Here is a 23,043-nt window from a genome sequence, read left to right on the forward strand (position 1 = left end):
CCATGTGTGGAATTTCCATGACACTAAGAACTCTGTTGTCCTGCGCTTCCCTGACATCTCCCCAGGCCCTCAACATTCTACTTTTCTACAATTGGTGGCAGCAGTGGTCCCAGGCCAGCAGGGGGGTCACCTAAGAATGAGAAGAAGGTTAGCACCAGGAGCACGCTGACGGGGTCGGCGGAATCAGGAGAACAGCCGGAGCAGAAGTTCCGTGAGGATGAAGAAGAGTATGGGAATCCAGAGGGAGAAAAGGAGAATGATGGTGGCACCAGGAACGGGGCAGGGCCAGGCACGGAGCCTAGGCCACCAGAAATCGCTGATCTGGGTCAGTCCCTACGGGCCTTCATGTGGAACCAGCATGAGAGGAAGCACCAAGTGAAGGAGTCCATTTCCAAAAACAACTATTTCCAGGACAGAACTTATTGTCCCATGAAACGTCATAACCATATTTTAGCCACTCTTTGCGTCACAAGTTATAATCAGCGAACAGAGGCATAGAAAACATTGGCCTAATGAAACACTGAGTGTGTGTATATTATAATATTTACTGTAACAAACTAAAATGACCAAATGATTGAACTAATTTCATACAACATTACAAACAAAGAGATACAAAAGAGTTACACATTTTTTCTAAAGAATATAACTCAGGTTTTCCCAAACTCGGGCCTCGGGACCCCAAGGGGTACACGTTTTGGTTTTTGCCCTAACACAACACAGCTGAATCAAAGCATCAAGCTTTGATAATTTGAATCAGCTGTGTAGTGTTAGGTCAAAAATCTAACCACTGGTGGCACTCATCATTTATAGTCAATCATACTCAGCAAGATAAGTGTTCTGCAAGATCCTTTAGTGCCCACTAGAGGGCAGTGTCGTTATTGATTTGTGATCCAAATTGAAATAGGAGCCTTGGACAGGAGTTGAGAGTCGGACCTGGCATATTCTGCCGGCTGGAGAAAAATAAGAAATACCTGCAGCAATAATGGAAATCTAACAGAATACTTAGCTATAATAATACTATACTATAATACTAATAGACATAGTGAGTATATATGAATTACCAATAATGACTAAAGAAAATGTAGACTTAAGCCTGAGTGGAAAAATGGTTCTAATAAATCAACAAAGAATATGAGAAAAATATGCAATAATATAAAACTTTATGAAAAAGTCCAAATTAGAAAAGAAAGAAAAGTAGACCAGTGTCAACTATGTTCATGATTTATTTGCTGCTGAACAGGGTTATTATGCTAAAAGTCATGCTATTTAAAACCCAATTGTTTTAGCATCATATCTGGTCCTCTGGGATCAAAATGACCTCATTATGAATATTCTGACAGAGTGGGTTATGCAATGTATTCAATTTAGGAAATGAGAAATGAGGGTCAAGGTGGTTTCCTTTTACAGAATATAAAGCAATTAATCAGTCTTAAACCCTTTGGACAAATTGTACACTTTGGGACAGGAATAAGACACAGCGGGATATATTATATCATGCCAGAACAGTACTGGTCAGTTCTACTCTGTAAGCTCTATTGAGAATGACAATGTACTTTGTATCTATTGAGAAATACATTATTGGTTTACTATTTGCTGATAGAAAAAAACCAAATACCTAGCCAGTAAAGAACTTTCAAATTCCAAAGGAAGGTTCACATTAAATATTTGACACCAATATTACATAAACCTTATATTTTCCAATGATATTGTTAATCTGTTCTCTTTTTTTCAATTATGCAAAAAATGAACCCGTAATTTCTCAGAGGTAAGACAAATCTGGAAAACTAGATCACAGTCTAATAATGAAATGCTGACTGGCACTTTCTTCACCTCAAAAACATCAGGATCATAATATCTGTTCCTAACAGTAACCCCCCCTGAAAAGCTCTCCGCCTCTCCTGCCTCTCCTGGGGAGTAGTGTTATCACTACCACTCCCTGTTTCCTTCACCCTTCACCCCTCACCCCAGGCAGAAATATAACCCCCCCCCCCCCCCCCCCCAAATGTACACCATTGTGAAATGCTGTACTGTTTAAAAGGTGCTCCAAATGAGATTTGCACAGGCACTTGACTCATCCAATCCAAACTTACTCTGTATGTGTGGGGGTGGGGACCCTGTGGGCTGCTGGTGCTTAGAGAGAGTTGTGAAACTCTTAGCTGCTTGCACTGACCTACAGTGGAAGAGTCTACACTGCAGCCTGGATTCACACACACACACACACACACACACACGCAGAGAGAGAGTTCTTTTGGTACACTCACTCTCTCCTATTTGATGGACTGAGCACCCTCTTCATCAGTATTTGGAGCTTAACCGCTGTACCAGCCCGTACTGCTGCACCTCACTGAACACAGGCTCTCAAAGTCACTGGCATCTGACAGAAAACCCTCCCTACCACACAAAGAAAGGAAGGAAGGAAGGAAGGAAGAAAACAAAAAGAAGACAGATAAGAACAAAAGCCAGAGTGTGACTTTGACTTCAAATCAAAGCAAGTGTGTTAAGTGAGAAGACTTGTTCCATACTGCCACAGCCATGGCAGACAGTGTGATTGAGGAGTCAGACTACTACCCTGGGAAGGATGAATTGGACTGGGGATATCAAGAAGGTAAGAGATTTGGAGGTTTTAGTATACACTTTGTTTCCTTTCACTCTTTTTCTCACATAAAACAGAGCTCAGAAAAATAACATGTTCTTCCCCATTTTTGGCACCAAACACATGCATTGATATGGGAATACAGTACTCTCTTCACAGATATAAAGAGAAATGTCTCTCTCTTTTTCTCTTCTCTCTATTTCTCTCTCTCTCATACAGTAGGTAAAGAACTTAAAGAAGGTAGGGTCATTTGATCAATGCACTCCTTATTGGGGTAACTTGATCATGCAAATTAGCTGTCTCGAACTGAACTTGAGATTCTGGAGTCACACCAATGATTTGGTATTCTAAGAGAGTATTGGTCTAGCTACCAGGCTTTCATGGTTTTGAGCTTTACCAGCTCCTGTCCAGGGCTCCATTGTGCGCTTTGTGTGTCTCAAATTTGCCTCTGGGCTCTAAGGGTAATAGTCAAGGTTTCCAGTAACTGGGAAAAGAACATGAGAGATTGTAACATCTAAGTCAAGAGCTGACCTTTTAGTGACTGTAATAGTCATATTGTTATTGGTGTTGACTTGAGAAAACATTTCTTTATCTTGTTGGTAGGGGATAAAGTCATCCATACGCTGAAGGAGGAGAGGGGACTTGTCTGTAGCGGTAACACATTAGCCGCTTCATTTACTAACTCCTGGCTTTGCTTCAGAAAGCATGTTTTTGTGCTATGTGCTCCCTCTGCGATTCAAAGCCATGGTTTCATCATCTTAATTACAAGGCTAAGTACGTGTGTAGGAAGTCAGACACTTCAGAGTGGGTCTCTATTTAGATTGGGTCAGTGATGTATGAAGGGAGAGCTTTGATCCCGTTTATGTCCCCCATCATGGGACTAGAGGGAGAGACACTGTAGAATCAAATCAAATCAAAGTTTATTTGTCACGCCGAATACAACAGGTGTAGACCTTAAAGTGAAACGCTTACTTACAGGCTCTAACCAATAGTGCAAAAAAGGAATTATTGGGTGAAAAATAGTTAGGTAAAGAAATACAAACAACAGTAAAAAAAGACAGTCTATATACAGTAGCGAGGCTATAAAATGGCTTGGGGGTAAAAACTGTTGAGAAGCCTTTTTGTCCTAGACTTGGCACTCCGGTACCGCTTGCCATGTGGTAGTAGAGAGAACAGTCTATGACTGGGGTGGATGGAGTCTTTGACAGTTTTTAGGGCCTTCTTCTGACACTGCCTGGTGTAGAGGTCCTGGATGGCAGGCAGCTTAGCACCAGTGATGTACTGGGCCGTAAGCACTATCCTTTGTAGTGCCTTGCGGTCAGAGGACGAGCAATTGCCGTACCAGGCAGTGATGCAACCAGTCAGGATGCTCTCGATGTTGCAGCTGTAGAACCTTTTGAGGATCTCAGGACCCATGCCAAATCTTTTTAGTTTCCTGAGGGGGAATAGGCTTTGTCGTGCCCTCTTCATGACTGTCTTGGCGTGTTTGGACCATGCTAGTTTGTTGATGTGGACACCAAGGAACTTGAAGCTCTCAACCTGCTCCACTACAGCCCTGTCGATGAGAATGGGGGTGTGCTCGGTCCTCCTTTTCCTGTAGTCCACAATCATCTCCTTATTCTTGGTTACGTTGAGGGTTGGGCTGTTATTCTGGCACCACCCAGCCAGGTCTCTGACCTCCTCCCTATAGGCTGTCTCGTCGTTGTTGGTGATCAGGCCTACCACTGTTGTGTCGTCTGCAAACTTAATGATGGTGTTGGAGTCGTGCCTGGCCATGCAGTCGTGGGTGAACAGGGAGTACAGGAGGGGACTGAGCACGCACCCCTGGGAAGCTCCAGTGTTGAGGATCAGCGTGGCAGATGTGTTGCTACCTACCCTCACCACCTGGGGGTGGCCCGTCAGGAAGTCCAGGATCCAGTTGCAGAGGGAGGTGTTTAGTCCCAGGATCCTTAGCTTAGTGATGAGCTTTGAGGGTACTATGGTGTTGAACGCTGAGCTGTAGTCAATGAATAGCATTCTCACATAAGTGTTCCTTTTGTCCAGGTGGGAAAGGGCAGTGTGGAGTGCAATAGAGATTGCATCATCTGTGGATCTGTTTGGGCGGTATGCAAATTGGAGTGGGTCTAGGGTTTCTGGGATAATGGTGTTGATGTGATCCATTACCAACCTTTCAAAGCACTTCATGGCCACGGACGTGAGTGCTACGAGTCTGCAGTCATTTAGGCAGGTTGCCTTTGTGTTCTTGGGCACATGGACTATGGTGGTCTGCTTGAAACATGTTGGTATTACAGACTCAATCAGGGACATGTTGAAAATGTCAGTGAAGACACTTTCCAGTTGGTCAGCACATGCCCGGAGCACACGTCCTGGTAATCTGTCTGGCCCCGCAGCCTCTTATATGTTGACCTGTTTAAAGGTCTTACTCACGTCGGTTACGGAGAGCGTGAACACACAGTCGTCCGGAACAGCTGATGCTCTCATGCATGCCTTAGTGTTGCTTGCCTCGAAGAGGGCATAGACGTGATTTAGCTCGTCTGGTAGGCTCGTGTCACTGGGCAGCTTGCAGCTGTGCTTCCCTTTGTAGTCTGTAATAGTTTGCAAGAAGGGTGTGTCCCTGACAGATTTGATCTCAAATCTGATTACATTAATTGCGTTTTGCACTCTCTCTGCACGTACAGTACAGTGATATGAAATAACGATGAAATAATTCAGGGCATGGTATGGAAAGACCAGAGACCTAAGACAGCTAGCTAAAAGAGTGCTCTTACAGAGTGTGAAAAGATGTGAGAATATGATAACGAGGATTTTTTTTCACAAACCATTTACACACAGAATGGAGAGATGTGGGAATAACAGTGTGTAAAAAATAGAGGGGGGAAAAGGGAGATATGAGAGGTATGAGAGTGTGAGAGGTGGGAAGAAACACGAACTAGAGCGTCCTTGTATCCCTCTGGTGACAGTTATTCTTGGTACCGACTCCCCAACTGCTCAGCGCAGTGACACTGAGGGATTGGTGAACTCTTTAACTCCAATGTGTGTGGTGTGCGTGTGCATGCGTGTGTCTCTGTGTGTGTGTGCATGTGCACACATTAGTGCGTCCTCACTTATACACTTTGTTTATGCTGCTTGTGTATTCGAAGGCTGGATTTACACTCCACTAGACGTACTCCGTCACCACTTTGTGACTTCACCACGCACTGCATGGAGGCCTCTGCATGGAGATCTCAGTGCATGGAGATCTCAGTGCATGGAGATCTCAGTGCATGCCAGAGCCCAGAGGTTGTGACTTTACGCAAGCGTCAGTGACGTTGAGTGTAAGTCTAAGTTGTGTGTATTTTCAGGTGTCGAGTGGGGTTTGCTGTTCCCTGATGCCAATGGGGAGTACCAGTCACCCATCAACCTGAACTCCCGGGAGGCGCATTATGACCCCTTGCTTCTGGACGTGGGGCTAACACCCAATTACGTTGTGTGTCGGGACTGTGAGGTCATCAACGATGGACACACCGTACGCATCATGCTGAGGTCCAAATCAGGTGCAGAACACACATCCAAAACGTTAATTTAACATTACCATGGTACACATAAAAACAATTCATGGGTAGAATTTGTCAACCCTCCACTATAGTAATGATCTTGAATGCACTTTGTCAATGATCTTACATTAGCCGTGACCCCTGAAAGTTGAGTCAATGACTGTGTGCTGCAAGGGAGATACACATACACTTCAGAGTTGAATCAGAATTCAAGCCTACGTTCAAAACGCAAGATCATCTGATGTGGTCTGGATTTCCTGTGTCTGCTCTCCCATGATGCTCTGGGTTTCCTGTCTGCAGTGGTAACTGGTGGACCGTTGCAAATTGATCATGAGTACGAGCTGCATGAGGTGCGCTTCCACTGGGGCAAAGAGAACCAGAGGGGCTCAGAACACACCGTCAACTTTAAGGCCTTCCCCATGGAGGTATGGGTCTCGGCCAAACACACACACACTGTCCGCGTCAAGGCCCTGACCATGTTTATCTAAGTTGGAGGCCACAGTTACAAATCAAATTGTATTGGTCATATACACGTGTTTAGCAGATATTATTGCGGGTGTAGCGAAATGCTTGTGTTTCTAGTTCTGACAGTGCAGTAATATCTAACAAGTAATATCTAACAATTTCACAACATATACACACAAATCTAAGGAATGGAATTAAGAATACAGAAATATATGGACGAGCAATGTCAGAGCGACATAGAATAAGATACAGTAGAAAAGTATGGAATGCAGTATATACAGTTGAAGTCGGAAGTTTACATGCACTTAGGTTGGAGTCATTAAAACTCGTTTTTCAACCACTCCACAAATGTCTTGTTACCAAACTATAGTTTTGGCAAGTCGGTTAGGACATCTACTTTGTGCATGACGTAAGTAATTTTTCCAACAATTGTTTACAGACAGATTATTTCACTTATAATTGTCACGGTTGTCGTCGGTAATGGAGGACCAAAACGCAGCAGGTATGTGTAAGTTCATCTTGAGGTTTATTAACTTCCCAAAATGAACACCAAAATAACAAAACAAGTGAACGAACGATATACAGACAGTCTGGCAAGGCACAAGGCTAAACACAGAACAATCTCCCACAAACACACAGACAAACACACCCAACAAATATAGGACTTCCAATCAAAGGCAACACCACACAGCTGCCTTCAATTGGAAGTCCACCCCAATTAACTCTACATAGAAACACACTTACTAGACTACACATAGAAATACATAAACATAGACCATAAACCAAAACCCGGAAATACTAAATCAAACACCCTTTTACCAAAACACCACCCCGAACCACATAAAACAAATACCCTCTGCCACGTCCTGACCAAACTACAATAACAATTAACCCTTATACTGGCCAGGACAATAATTCACTGTATTGCAATTCCAATGGGTCAGAAGTTTACATACACTGAGTTGACTGTGCCTTTTAAACAGTTTGGAAAATTCCAGAAAATGATGTCATGGCATTAGAAGCTTCTGATAGGCTAATTGACATCATTTGAGTCAATTGACAGTTGTACCTGTGGATGTATTTCAAGGCCTACCTTCAAACTCAGTGCCTCTTTGCTTGACATAATGGGAAAATCAAAAGAAATCAGCCAAGACCTCAGAAAAAGTCTGATTCATCCTTGGGAACAATTTCCAAATGCCTGAATGTACCACGTTCATCTGTACAAACAATAGTACGCAAGTATATACACCATGGGACCACACAGCCGTCATACCACTCAGGAAGGAGACGTGTTCTGTCTCCTTGAGATGAATGTACTTTGGTGCGAAAAGTGCAAATCAATCCCAGAACAACAGCAAAGGACATTGTGAAGATGCTGGAGGAAACAGGTACAAAAGTATCTATATCCACAGTAAAACAAGTCCTATATCGACATAACCTGAAAGACCGCTCAGCAAGGAAGAAGCCACTGCTCCAAAAACGCCATAAAAAAGCCAGACGACGGTTTGCAAGTGCACATGGGGACAAAGATTGTACTTTTTGGAGAAATGTCCACTGGTCTGATGAAACAAAAATAGAACTGTTTGGCCATAATGACCATCGTTATGTTTGGAGGGAAAAGGAGGAGGCTTGCAAGCCATTGAACACCATCCCAACCGTGAAGCATGAGGGTGGCAGCATCATGTTGTGGGGGTGCTTTGCTGCAGGTGGGACTGGTGCGCTTCAAAAATACATGGCATCACGAGGAATGAAAATGATGTGGATATATTGAAGCAACATCTCAAGACATCAGTCAGGAAGTAAAAGCTTGGTCGCAAATAGGTCTTCCAAATGGACAATGACCCCAAACACACTTTCAAAGTTGTGGCAAAATGGCTTAAGGACAACAAAGTCAAGGTATTGGAGTGGCCATCACAAAGCCCTGACCTCAATCCCATAGAAAATTTGTGGGCAGAACTGAAAAAGCGTATGTGAGCAAGGAGGCCTACAAACCTAACTCTGTTACACCAGCTCTGTCAGGAGCAATGGGCCAAAATTCACCCAACTTATTGTGGGAAGCTTGTGGAAGGCTACCTGAAACATTTGACCCAAGTTAAACAATTTAAAGGAAATGCTAACAAATACTAATTGAGTGTATGTAAACTTCTGACCCAATGGGAATGTGATGTGAGAAATAAAATCTGAAATAAATAATAATAATTCTCTCTACTATTATTCTGATATTTCACGTTCTTAAAATCAAGTGGTGATCCTAACTGACCTAAGACAGGGAATTTTTACGTGGATTAAATGTCAGGAATTGTGAAAAACTGATTTTAAATGTATTTGGCTAAGGTGTATGTAAACTTCCGACTTCAACTGTACATATGAGATGAGTAACGCAAGATATGGAAACATTATTAAAGTGACATTATTAAGGTGACTCGTGTTCCATTTATTAAAGTGGCCAATGATTCCAGTCTGTGTGTAGGCAGCAGCCTCTCTGTGCTAGTGATGGCTATTTAACAGTCTGATGGCCTTGAGAAAGAGGGACTTGTTATGTTCACATAAAAACAGGTTACTTCGGGTCAGGACTTTTAAAGCTCATTACTTTGTTTCATATATTTACACATCACTCAGGCCATTGACGCGTTTGAAAGGGCCTGAAGAAGCTATGCGACTGGTGGTTTGGCTTTATAAGCTTCCTTCTCTATCAAAGGTGTTTTGTGCTCTATTTCAAACTGTAGAGTGCCCGTATGTCCCTTACACCTGCTCTGTCTCGGCCCTGTCTTCTGCATCATCCCTCTGCCCATCATTCTTTCATTTACTTTCTTTCTTTCATTTTCTTTCTCTTTCTTTCTTTACCTGAATATCATACTGTATGTGGTCAATCTTTTTTGTGATCAGCTTCACTATAATATGGTACAATACAATACATGTGCTTCCCCCCCAGCTCCATCTGATCCACTGGAACACAACCCTGTTCAACAGTGTGGAGGAAGCCCTGGGTAAGAACAACGGAGTTCTCATCATCGCTCTGTTTGTGCAGGTATTGATTGCTTTGGTCTCAGTCTATAGTCATATGAGAATCCCCTCTTCTCATGCTCTGTATGGTTTTGTTAGGCACTTGGTTTATTATTACTGTAATTTGTATCACATTCATATCAGCTTTGACACTAAAGCTTTGACACTAAATATACTTTTCTTATTGTACTGAGAAAAACCACCACATTGAAATAACCATGATAACATTTGACTGATATGAACTGGCTTGAGGCAATGACTGAATGTATGAATGGACCAACACTTAGTGGTGTAAAGTAACTAAGTCAAAATATTTTTGAAGTACAACTTAAGTATTTTGGGGGGGTATCTGTACTTTACTTTACTATTATTTTTGACCACTTATACTTTTACTCCACTTCATTCCTTAAAAGGATCTGACCCTTTTTTCCCCATTTTCGCCTAAAATGACATACCCAAATCTAACTGTCTGTAGGTCCTGAGGCAAGGATATGCATATTCTTGATACCATTTGAAAGGAAACACTTTGAAGTTTGTGGAAATGTGAAATTAGTGTAGGAGAATATAACACATTAGATCTGGTAAAAGATAATACACCGATCCCGTAGAGGTTAAGAAAATATGTACTTTTTACTCCCATACGTTTCTCTGACACCCAAAAGTCCTTGTTACACTTTGAATGCTTAGCAGGACAGGAAAATTGTTTAATTCATACACTTATCAAGAGAACACTTTGTCATCCCTACTGCCTCTGATCAGGCGGACTTACAAAACACAAATGCTTCGGTTGTGAATGATGTCTATGTGTTGGAGTGTATCCGTAAATAAAATAATAAATACAATTGTGCAGTCTGGTTTGTTTAAAGGGATACTTCAGGATTTTGGCAATGAAGCCCTTTACTTCCCCCAGAGTCAGATTAACTCGTGAATACCATTTTTATATGTCTGCGAGCAATTTGAAGGAAATTGCTAACTAGCGCTAGCCCAATTGCTAACTAGCGTTAGCGCAATGACTGGAAGCTAGCAGATACCCATAGACTTCCAGTCATTGTGCTAATGTTAGTTAGTATTGGCTCGTGAAACTAACTCTACCTTCCTTCATACAGGACACAGAGATATAAAAATGATAGCCACAAGTTCATCTGACTCTGGGGAACTAGATTACGGGCCTACTTGCCCAAATCTCAAAGTATCCCTTTAATATAAGGAATTTGAAAGTATTTATTGCATTTACTTTTGATACTTAAATATATTTTAGCATTGAGTTTGACTTTTGACAAGTATATTTAAAGCCAGATACTTTTAGACTTTTACGGAAGTAGTATTTTACTGGGTGACTTTCACTTTTAGTTGAGTCATTTTCTATTAAGGTATCTTTACTTTTACTCAAGTATGACAATTGAGTACTTTTTCACCATTTTCACATCCTTTCAGGATGCTCCAAACACATCAACAGCCCCATGTTAAGATGTGTTAGCATCATAACGTTACGTTGATCTGTTAGGACCATCTTTCATGACCTCTTTTTGACTTGATGCTATTGACATTGTTTCCTTCAGATAGGGAAGGAGCATCTGGGGTTGAAGGCCATAACAGAAGTGCTGCAGGACCTACAATACAAGGTAAGATCTTGGCATCCACATTGTTGACCAAGTCATATTGTTGTGGTGATGATGTCATGGTTATGAGTTGTCATGGTGATGAGAGGGCAGAGGTTATGAGAAATTACTAATATGACCTAAGGGGGTAGATACCCAATGCTTAACTGAGAGATCAAGGAAGACCTACAGTACATAGACAATCAAACTAGGCATTTAACAGAAAATCAGTAGAGGTGCAACGATTGGAGCGTGCAGCAATTGATTCATTTGTTGATTTTTGTTGTTGTTGAATTAAACCTGATGCAATCAATGCTCCAGATTGACTTGAAACCATCTGAAACATTTCAGATTAGACAGGTGAAGTGTTGATGCAGAATGTGACGAAGGAGCTCCAGTAGTACAGACGATCTGCAATAATACAGTCATGACAAACATGGTGGCTAAATAAACAGTGCATTACAAATGAAGCAGGTCAACAAATATTTTAGTGTGTTGACCTATCTTTACAGGGGAAGACCAAGATCATACCGTGCTTCAATCCCAACACACTACTTCCTGGTGAGTCCGTCATTCTAATTGTGTATGATTCCTGCTTGTGTGTATGGTGTGACACAGTATTAGATGAAGACATGGCATGTGCTTGTTACTCCCTCCAGACCCTCTCCTGAGAGACTACTGGGTGTATGAGGGCTCCCTGACCACCCCTCCATGTAGTGAGAGTGTGACCTGGATCCTGTACCGTTACCCACTCACCATCTCACAGTTACAGGTAGGCCATCTGACACAATGGTCTAGCTCAATTAATCAATCAAATGTATTTTATAAAGCCCATTTTACATCAGCAGTTTTCACAAAGTGCTTTACAGATACCCATCCTAAAAGTTCATAATGTGACTTCCAGTCCTGACGTGGCCACTGTATTAGGGAAAAACTAGGCCTTCATTTATGATATATGTAATGTATTGTCTTAAATAATTAAACCTGCAATATGTAACTTTTTGGGTAACCTAAAATCCACATTGAAATGTGTGTTTTTGATCTGTCATTCTCATTGAAAGGAAGTAAGAAGCGGTAGATCTGTTCTATGTGGGCGCTATTTGTATGTCTGCCATCCTTAAGTTTCGTTTTTTGCGTCTTTTACTTTCGGTTTTGTATACCAGCCTCAAACAGCTGAAAATACAACATTTTTGGTTATGAAAAATATATTTCACAGTAGATGGTAGAATGATTCTTGCTAGTTTTGTCACATGAACAGAAATTAGGGAAACTATTAGAATTAGAGCAACCAGGAAATGGCGGAGCGATTTCGTCATAGTGCACCTTTAAGCACTTTGATGCTTGTTTTGTTGGTGACCAGCATATGCTGGTACTTATGATGGTATGCTGGTTGCCAGCATCACAGCATACCAGAATAAGCTGGTCACCAGCAAAACCAGCACTAGTCACCAGCATATGCTAGTCTATGTTTTTTTTGACCAGGAACCTAGTGAGAAACCTAGAGAGAAACCAGACCTTTTCTGGCTGTACTGGGTGATGCTTTTAGAGTACATGTGGCCATTAAGGCCAGATCATTTTTCAAGACCTTCAAACATTCATAGATGACCAGCAGGGGCAAATAATAAAGAATGGATTAATGTTGGCTTCTAGACCCTTGCCCCAGGTCCTACTCCTAGGTTTTATCCCTTCACATGTTAATGGTGATGGCACTTGCTAGCCCTCCAAGTGGCCATATTGCTTTTATACCAAATGTTATTCAAACCAGCTCTACTTCTATAGATCTTGAGGTTGCTCTAGCTGCCTGCATTGAAGTGTGTGTTCTGCTAGAAGGTAAGATACAGTGTTGTGATTGATTTGGCACTTATACGCCCATATTTATGAAGCAAGGTCCCAACCTCTGATTCAACAGCGTTGCACAATACAGTTTGTCCTCCAAGTCAGCACACTTTCTACAGAGGCTTTGATTCTGAGCAAGCCTTTCATGTAAAGGCCAGACACCTCCCTTTGAGAGGACGGAAAGGTTATGGTGGAGAGCAAAGGCATGAATTGAAATATCAAAAAGCTAAAAAACAGAGTGATTAATGAATTGTTCATACGTATTGAGCGACCAATTATTCACATACAGTAAATAACACAGGACAGCTCATAGAGATCCTATAATTCAGTGTTATATAAACTCTGGAGGGCAGTTACCCAATATGCAGCCTGTTTAGGAACACCTTTAAACCTGTGCTGTGATGGTAGATCATTGTTCAATGGAATATTCTATATAGATTTTCCCATCTCCCAGCTGTAGCATTGTTTTATAATGGTTGACTATTGACTAAAAGCACTATGAAAAGTACTACATGTTCCTTATGTGTACCATCGAAGGAAGCCAGAACAAATAAAACACCTTTCAGTGCATTTTATTGATAGTAAATGAGTCATCAGTATTGATTGATTAATCTGATAATGGTTGTTAATGGCTCTGTTAATGTATGAAACTCTGCTGTTGTCAAGGCTTAGTTGGCTGTGCCTCATAAAATCCTGTATTACTGAATCCATCTGTCTTGTTTGTTTCGGGCAAACACTATCCTCCTGCATTTGCGAAGTCTGACTGACCATCCAACCAGATAACTATTAGCTTAGGGCTAGGTGTCCAGTCCAGTACCCAATGAAAATCTTAACGGAGAATGTCTGTCATTTTACTGCTACACACACAAGACCAGACTCAGCTGGAAAGAGGTCTGTAAAATAGACCAGGACAGGAAGAAATGAGCTCTTAGCCTAAGCATACAGTAGAATGCCAACATGTACAGAACACTGAAAATACTAAATAAGATCAGATATAAGATATACAGTGCATTAGGAAAGCTTTCAGACCCCTTGACTTTTTCCACAATTTGTTACGATATAGTCTTACTCTAAAATCGATTAAACTATTTTTTCCCCTCGTCAATCTACACACAATACCCCATAATGACAAAGTGAAAACAGGTTTATAGAAATGTTTAGCAAATTTATACAAAAACAGAAATACATTATTTTCATAAGTATTCAGACCATTTGCTAAGAGACTCGAAATTGAGCTCAGGTGCGTCCTGTTTCCATTGATCATCCTTGAGATGTTTCTACAACTTGATTGGAGTCCACCTGTGGTCAATTCAATTTATTGGACATGATTTGGAAAGGCACACACCTGTCTATGTAAGGTCCCACAGTTGACAGTGCATGTCAGAGCAAAAGCCAAGCCATAAGGTTGAAGGAATCATCCACAGATCTCCGAGACATGATTGTGTCGAGGCACAGATCTGGGGAAGGGTACCAAAACATTTCTGCAGCAATGAAGGTCCCCAAGAACACAGTGGCCTCCAACATTCTTAAATGGAAGTAGTTTGGAACCACCAAGACGCTTCCTAGAGCTGACCGCCCGGCCAAACTGAGCAATTGGGGGAGAAGGGCCTTGGTCAGGAAGGTAACCAAGAACCCGATGGTCACTCTGACAGAGCTCCAGAGTTCATCTGTGGAGATGGGAGAACCTTCCATAAGGACAACTATCTCTGCAGCAATCCACCAATCAGGCTTTTATGGCAGAGTGGCCAGACAGAAGCCACTGCTCAGTAAAAGGCACATGACAGCCCGCTTGGAGTTTGCCAAAAGGCACCCTAAACACACTCAGACCATGAGAAACAAGATTCTCGGGTTTGATGAAATCAAGATTGAACTCTTTGGCCTGAATGCCAAGTGTCACATCTGGAGGAAACCTGGCACCATCCCTACGGTGAAGCATGGTGGTGGCAGCATCATGCTGTGGGGATGTTTTTCAGCGGCAGGGACTGGGAGACTAGTCAGGATCGAGGAAAATATGAACGGAGCAAAGTACAGAGAGATCCTTGATGAAAACCTGCTCCAGAGTCCTCAGGACCTCAAGACTGTGGCCAAGGTTCACCTTCCAACAGGACAATGACCCTAAGCACACAGCCAAGACAACGCAGGAGTGGCTTTGGGACAAGTCTCTTGAGTGGCCCAGCCAGAGACTGGACTTCAACCGATCTAACATCTCTGGACAGACCTCAAAATATCTGTGCAGTGATGCTCTCCATCCAACCTAACAGAGCTTGAGAGGATCTGCAGAGAAGAATGGAAGAAACTCCCCAAATACAGGTGTGCCAAGCTTGTAGCGTCATACCCAACAAGACTCGAGGCTGTAATCGCTGCCAAAGGTTCTTCAACAAAGTAAAGGGTCTGAATACGAATGTAAATGTCATATTTCCTTTTTATTACATTTTTTATAAATTCACAACAAAATCAAATCTGTTTATGCTTTGTCATTATGGGTATTGTGTGTAGTTTGATGACGGATAAAAACAATTTAATCAATTTTAGAATAAGGCTGTAAAGTGAAAAAAGTGAAGGGGTCTGAATACTTTCTGAATGCACTGTACTTTATTAGTCCACACAAGATGGACATATGTCTTATGCTTTTATCCACATTAGGTTTGTAAAGGCTGGAGCAGAGGGCAGCCGCAGTGCAGCTAGACAGAACATTGATCGAAACTAGACGGAATACTTATCTTAATTAATCCATCACCACTCTTTCCCTTCACCATCATTTTCATCATCTCTCCCAGATAGAGGAGTTCAGGAGGCTCAGGTCCCATCTGAAAGGTGCTGATCTACCTGAGGGGAACGACGGGATGTTGGGAGACAACTTCCGCCCCTCTCAGCCCCTCAGCGACAGGACCATCCGGGCTGCCTTCCAGTGACACCCCCCTTCCCCCGTCTATCCTCCACGGGGGATCTTTAGCTCCACGCTTAACAGGTAAATGTCAACCATGTAAATACCAAGTACATGGTTTTTAAATACACTACATGACCAAAAGTATGTGGACACCTGCTTGTCGAACATCTCATTCCAAAATCATGGCGTTGGTCTCCCCTTTGCTGCTATTCTGGGAAGGCTTTCCACTAGATGTTGGAACATTGCTGTGGGGACTTGCTTCCATTCAGCCACAAGAGCATTAGTGAGGTCGGGCACTGTCGGCGTTCGAATTTTTCCAAAGGTATTCGATGGAGTTGAGATCAGAGTTCTGTGCAGACCAGTCAAGTTTTTCCACGACAAACTATTTCTGTATGGACCTCGCTTTGTGCACTGGGGCATTGTTATGCTGAAACAGGAAAGGGCCTTCCCCAAACTGTTGCCACAAAGTTGGAAGCACAGAATCGTCTAGAATGTCATTATATGCTGTAGAGATTTCACTTCACTGGAACTAAGGGGCCTAGCCCATACCATGACAAACAACCCCAGACCATTATTCCTCTTACACCAAACTTTACAGTTGGCACTATGCATTGGGGCAGGTAGCATTCTCTTGACATCTGCCAAACCCAGATTTTGTCTGTTGCAGCATTTCCACTGCTCCAGAGCTTTACTCCACTCCAGTTGATGCTTGGCATTGCGCATGGTGAGCTTAGGCTTGTGTGCGGCTGCTTGGCCATGGAAACCCATTTTTTGAAGCTCCCAATGAAAAGTTATTGTGCTGACATTGCTTCTAGATGCAGTTTGGAACTCGGTAATGAGTGTTGCAACCGAGGGCAGACGGTTTTTATGCGCTACGCGCTTCAGCACTCGCCGGGCCCATTCTCTGAGCTTTTGTGGCCTACCACTTTGTGGCTGAGCTGTTGTTGCTGCTAGATGTTTCCACTTCACAATAACAGCACTTACAGTTGACCGGGGCAGCTCTAGCAAGGCAGCAATTTGATAAAATGACTTGTTAGTAAGCCGGCATCCTATAACAGTGTCACGTTGAAAGTCACTAAGCTCTTCAGTAAAGCCATTCTACTGCAAGTGTTTGTCTATGGAGATTGCATGGCCGTGTGCTCAATTGTATACACCTGTCAGCAACATGTGTGGCTGAAATAGCCAAATCCACTCATTTGAAGGGGTGTCTACATACTTTTGTGTATATAGAGTGTACTTTATATATGTATAGATATTTTCAAAAGTGTTTTATGACATCTGTGTGACTACTAGATACCATCGCTCTTCATAACCTCAAACCAGGTTCAAACCTGATGGGAAGTCATTTATACCACAACAACAAAAATAACCATGTTTCAAATGAAATCGGGGTGATATTGTCATGCCCTGGAAGTCATAGTTTAACGGAAATAGGCCAGGCATTTCCCAGAGGTAAAATAATAATGGCACCACTAAACACAGGAGCAGTGTCAGAGCTATAGTAATAATGAGCTAACCTAGTTCTTCTACTAATCTAGCACTAGCTGTGGTGTTGTGTGTGTGTGTGTGTGTGTGTGTGTGTGTGTGTGTGTGTGTGTGTGTGTGTGTGTGTGTGTGTGTGTGTGTGTGTGTGTGTGTGTGTGTGTGTGTGTGTGTGTGTGTGTGTGTGTGTGTGTGTGTGTGTGTGTGTGTGTGTGTGTGTGTGGAGTGGAGGGATATCTATTTTAGAGCTCGCATTGGGAACACCTGGGAAACAACTGGAAAATTACTCATTTTGAGTGGATGGATTTGGATGTGCTCAACCGAGGGCACAGGGACAAAGTGTGGCTTGGACTCTACTGCATTACGCAAATAGTGTAAGAGAAAAACATGACTGTATCAGAGAGCCAAGGGACACTTGTTTGGTCGTTTGACAGATGTTTTAGTAGCTACTGGCTAAGTATAACAAACTGTATGGAAATGGTTGTATAATAGTTGAGTAAAAGATACGGTAATAGAAAATGATTCAAGTAAAAAAGTCACATAGTAAAATACTACCTGAGTAAAAGTCTAAAAGAATCTGGTTTGAAATGTACTTAACTACAGTGGTGGAAAAAGTAGTCTTATCATACTTGAGTAAAAGTGAAAGTAAATGGAAAACTCAAATTCCTTATATTAAGCAAACCAGATAGCACAATTTTCTTGTTTTTGTTCATTTACGGACAGACCGGGGCACACTCCAACACTCAGACATAAATGACAAACACAGTATTTGTGTTTAGTGAGTCCGCCAGATCAGAGGCAGTAGGGATGACAACGTGTTATATTGATATATGTGTGTGAATTGCACCATATTGCGGTCTGGCCTGATTTAAAGAAAAAAACTTTTGGGTGCCAGGGAAAATGTAAGGGAGTAAAAAAGTACAAAATATATTTTCTTTAGGAATGTTTTGGAGTAAAAGTTATACAAAATATAAATAGTGAAGTACAGATACTTCCCAAAAACTATTTAAGTAGTACTTTATTGTATTCATACTTAAGTACTTTACACCACTGGGAAACAGTGTAGCTACAGAGAGAAATGCGGGAGAGATAGTGGAGTATTGTCTCTTTGGTAAGGGATATTACCTGACCATACCTGAGAGGGGCCAGGAAAAGGAGGAATAGAGGAGGAAGAAGGAAGGATAGAGAAAGGGGGTTCTGAAGGGGACCTGACTGTTGACTCAAATTGCACAATTCAGCAATACCTTAAATTAAATTACATTACCAAACCATTACTTGTTCATCATAAGGTAATAATGCATGTAATTACAATGTAGCACATTTGTAAATGCAGGTAGTTAAATGGGTCTGCCAATTGTCAATACTGTTTACCATGGAAATACAAAAAGTTTGACAGTACTGCATAATTGCATGCACTAACTTAGCTTGTTACAATTACATCAAATAAAATGCATAAGTGATTTTATTTAAATTTTTTGTATAGACCATTTATTTCATTTTTTCCTATTTAACTCAAAACAACTGCACAGCATACCAAACTATACACGCGCCCAATGGGCCACAACAAATATAATACAAATACACTAACAAAATACATAGGGAGAGATTTTATCTTCTGATAAGTGATATTTAATGTCCATGATATTCCTCTGTGCCTTTAAGAAAAAACAATAACCGTTCCCATATCTTTTATGTTTGTCTTTGCTAACATTTACATTTGAGTCATTTAGCAGGTACTCTTATCCAGAGTGACTAGGGTTAAGTGCCTTGCACAAGGGCACATCAACAGTTTTTTCCCCACCTAGTCGGCTCGGTACTGGCCCAACGCTCTTAACGGCTAGGCTACCTGCTGCAATGTTGTTTTTATCAACAGATTCAAAATGTTATTGACCCAGTTGGTACTCTGGTATTGTCACATCTGCTCCTGCAACGCCCTCTACTGCTCATCCTGTGTCTCCTTGACCTGCCGCCACTCCCCCAGTACTCTCTCCCTCTTCCTCTCTCTCTCGGTGTGTGTGTGTGTGTGTGTGATTGTGTGGGCGGAGACAAGTGTGCTGGAGTCAGAGCAGATCCCCAACAGCTGCAACCTGTTCCATAATCAAGACCTCTACAAATACTCAGCCCTGCCACTTCCACGCTGCCAGATCGTAATCTCTGCTCAGTCAGTCTACGTTTCTAGCCGTTTGTTACTATTCAGATCCTGTTGTGCCTGTTTTCCTTGCCTGACACTGTTTTCCTCTCCGCTACAGTTCCGCCTGCTCCGACCCTGGTCCCTGTCTCCAGTCCGACGTCTCGTCATCCTGCTACTCTGTCCTGGATTCCCCACTCTACTACCCCATTGGAATCCCCTCCGGACCTGCTTACCCTGTCTCAACCCCTCTCGCTCCAGCCTCCACATCCGCACCTGGTTTACAGCAACCCGCCCGAGCTTCCCATGACCTGCACTCCATCTCCCCCCTGTGTTTCAATAAATACCTTGGTTATTTCATCCCAGTCTCTTCGTCTGAGTCTGCTAATGGGTTCCACTCCGCGTAACAGGTATAAGGATTCATAAGGATTATGTGACATAAAGTGTGCCTGAAAACGTCATTTCTAGCTCTGTAACCATCATAGCGCATACACAGAAAACAGGATAATAGTTTGTGGATTTAAGAGTGGAAAATATGAATATTGCACAATGTCAAACAACTCTAACCCAAAACATAGGACTTATAAAATAACACTTTGCTCGTCTACCCCCTACCTCTGTGTCCAAACCCAGTCGTAGCAGCGACATGACTGCTGGAATGTTCCAACATCTGCAAAATATTCCCCTTTTTTTATTTTCATACTGAGAAAGAGAGTGAAACGAGAGAAAGGAGGGGAGAGGGAGAACGGCCTTGTTGAATTGGCTGGATCGCTGGAAGTTGTTACATTGAATCCCCTGGACTGGTAGCTACAGATTGTAACACCAGATTTGGACCACTGTATTGGTAGTTACAGAAGTGGCTGTACAAAATGTTGCTGGAGATTTTTCAATTAACCTGGTATTTGCGATACTATCTTCGTCCTCGAATTGTGGAAACAGGCATTTCATAAAATGGCTGTGTCCAGTGTCAGGGGGTCCATGTGAATCGATAAAATGCTCTGTTAAAATAAATAAATGTTTGGTCCATGAAGTAATCCAACAATGTGTACACCACCATCTTGTCTTTTTAAAATCTTCTCTCATTGATTGAGACAGGGGGGTCCACCCCAAAGGGCCGCATGCCAGGATGACAGAAGCCTGTCTCGATTTAATGAGAGAAGATTTGTAAAAATAAGATGACGGCATACACATTGTCGCCAATACCAGGTTAGCTAAAAAATGCCAACGTTTTGTAGAGCCACACCTGTAACTACCAGTATAATGGTCCACATTTCTGTGGTTAAGTCACATTATCTGGTGTTACAATTTATAGCTATTGGACTTGGAGGGAGCTCACAAAGGCACGATTTTACTCTGTTGATGAAGGCAGCGCTGACAGACCAACCAGCTGGCTTCACCTGTGACCTGGAACATAGCCATTTGCTGTTGGCTGGTACATCCATGCTCTGGAAGGAGATACATGATTGGCTCTGATCCAATATCCACACTAACAGTAGTATACTAGATGGAAGCGCTGGATTGGGCATGCATTCTTACTGGTGTGATAGTGGGGTTGTTGGTGGAATTTAGTCCTTGTGATAGGATTTGTTTAGGTTTCATACAGGTATGCATATGTCGCTTGGGGCATGTACTTGTACTGTACTGTCATGCAGGTTGCAGTTTGTGTAATAAGTAGAAAAATGTGAATCAACTAACACCTGTTCCTAGGGATTTTCAAAATATGGAAAATAAATGTATAAAATGACTAAAAAAAAGATGCTGTTGAAACCGCACTGTCTCTCAGAATAGCAAGCAGAAAGGCAGAAATGTATGTAGTTCTGTATAATATACATGGTCAGGTTTAATGACCTTAGGTCAGGTTTAATGCCGTATAATCTCAGATGTCTCAGGCTGATATTTGTTGAGATATTTCCGTCAGCTTCTGGCTCCTGTCCTCGCAGTATTAAACGCAGTGTTTTTGGGCTTTTCGATATCTGCTTATCTAGCAATAGGAAGCATGACAATAGACAATTAGACCACAGTGTGCCCTTTCTTGTAAAAACAAAGGAGACATCCATCAAATGTAAATGACCTTTTAAGGGCTATAGACAACACAGTACAGCACAGAGTTATAGGCTATGAAAATTAAACAATGAAGAATTTTGTTGTGATGTTTTTAGACATTTTAAGGTTCTGCAGTTCTTGTACTGACTAATGTGATGATGATGATGATGCTGATAAAGATTACTCTTACTGTAACTTAACAATAAAGGTCAAACTGTCAGTAGTAATACATTTGTCCCTGGTGTTATTTCAACTATCTCACCAGTTCAATTTACCATTACACCACTGAAAAGGATCACTACCATTTAATATGGGTAGATATATGATTAACTTCATGTTAAATTGAAATGTCATTACATAGGACCAAAGTCGCAGACTTCTCCAGTCCCTGCCACACTATACCATGTATACGTCAGGTCCTACTGTACTAGTGTCCATCTCCAGCATTCCCTGACGAAGCAACCAAGGGTGTGTTCGTATTTCCACCTGGAGTGCGATCAGAGTGCGCTCTGTGTGTTTGTAAATTCAGAGCGTTGTGTTTCGCTTGCCACGCGTTCAGAGCGCACACTGGACGCTCTGGCCGAGGAGTTGGGTTGATCCGAGCGTTCTGACCTCACAACAGAAGTCAAGCACCCAAGCTAACTGGCTAACTTGCTAGCTACTTCCAGACAGAACACCTCACTCTGACCATTTTACTCGCTCTAGCAGAGCTGGTTAAGCTGTTTTCATGTTATCCAGAGCGTTGGAGACTGTGCTGCTGACAACAATTTAATTACGCTTTTTCGTTGAGGTTTACTTACACCTTCCATATTCAAGGGGTGTTGAGTGTTCATAAATTCCTCAGTTATTCTGCACACTGCACACTCTGAAATCGGAGTAGATAGCCAGAGTGAATTTATGAACGCATTCCAGACTGGATCGGTGACATAACAGCCAGTTAATGACATCACACCTACAGCTGGAGGCCATGTTTACAGCAGGATGTGCTCGTTACACGGGCCATAATGAATCATGTGTTTCAATGTAATCAAGGTATGAAAATTGTCATTTTTGGGCTTAGTTGTGGTCAATATGCAGTGTACAAATTATTGTAATTATGTTCCGGACCCCCGACCATCCGCCGACCAAAAATCGCGGTACCGAGTCAATGTGCGGGGGTACAGGTTAGTCGAGGTAATATGTACATGTAGCTAGGGGTAAAGCGACAATGCATAGATAATAAACAGCTAAAGAAAAACGCAAATAGTCCGGTTAGCCATTTGATGAGCTGTTTTGCAGTCTTATGGCTTGGGGGTAAAAGCTGTTAAAACAACAACAGGCTTATCCAACCTACCACACCCATCTATCTAATACACAGCTAATCTGCCCATAGGGAGCTCTCATCTCACAGTGCAACAGTACAACAGAGACCCACCCATATTAATAGTATAAGTCATAAACATACTGGAATGCAATACAGGAGAGTGCTTAGAAAG

The 23,043-nt window shown here is 42.1% G+C and overlaps 1 protein-coding gene across 2 annotated transcripts; it reads left to right on the forward strand.

Moving 5' to 3' along the window:
• Window positions 1-2,148: 2,148 nt before the first annotated feature.
• On the forward strand, window positions 2,149-21,795 carry LOC106568872 (carbonic anhydrase-related protein). Of its 2 annotated transcripts, XM_045694001.2 has the most exons (10): window positions 2,149-2,605; window positions 5,935-6,126; window positions 6,427-6,551; window positions 9,524-9,619; window positions 11,154-11,216; window positions 11,705-11,753; window positions 11,852-11,964; window positions 15,806-15,996; window positions 19,443-19,558; window positions 19,647-21,795. In XM_045694001.2, the coding sequence occupies exons 1-8, from the start codon at window positions 2,533-2,535 to the stop codon at window positions 15,938-15,940; spliced, it is 846 nt and encodes a 281-aa protein (XP_045549957.1). In that variant the 5' UTR covers window positions 2,149-2,532; the 3' UTR covers window positions 15,941-15,996; window positions 19,443-19,558; window positions 19,647-21,795. The 2 variants fall into 2 exon arrangements, with proteins under 2 accessions (XP_045549957.1, XP_082816940.1); XM_082960814.1 differs by lacking the exon at window positions 19,443-19,558.
• The last annotated feature ends 1,248 nt before the right edge of the window (window positions 21,796-23,043 follow it).

The sequence above is a fragment of the Salmo salar genome, chromosome 14, assembly GCF_965601325.2.
Source record: "Salmo salar chromosome 14, fSalSal1, whole genome shotgun sequence".
Taxonomy (NCBI): Eukaryota; Metazoa; Chordata; class Actinopteri; order Salmoniformes; family Salmonidae; genus Salmo; species Salmo salar.

Excerpts from the sequence above, each read along its gene's own strand:
- LOC106568872 (XM_045694001.2), top strand. The coding sequence starts at position 2,533 with ATGGCAGACAGTGTGATTGAGGAGTCAGACTACTACCCTGGGAAGGAT. Across the intron at positions 6,552-9,523 it reads TTAAGGCCTTCCCCATGGAG|CTCCATCTGATCCACTGGAA; the intron begins GTATGGGTCTCG and ends CTTCCCCCCCAG. Across the intron at positions 9,620-11,153 it reads TCATCGCTCTGTTTGTGCAG|ATAGGGAAGGAGCATCTGGG; the intron begins GTATTGATTGCT and ends TGTTTCCTTCAG.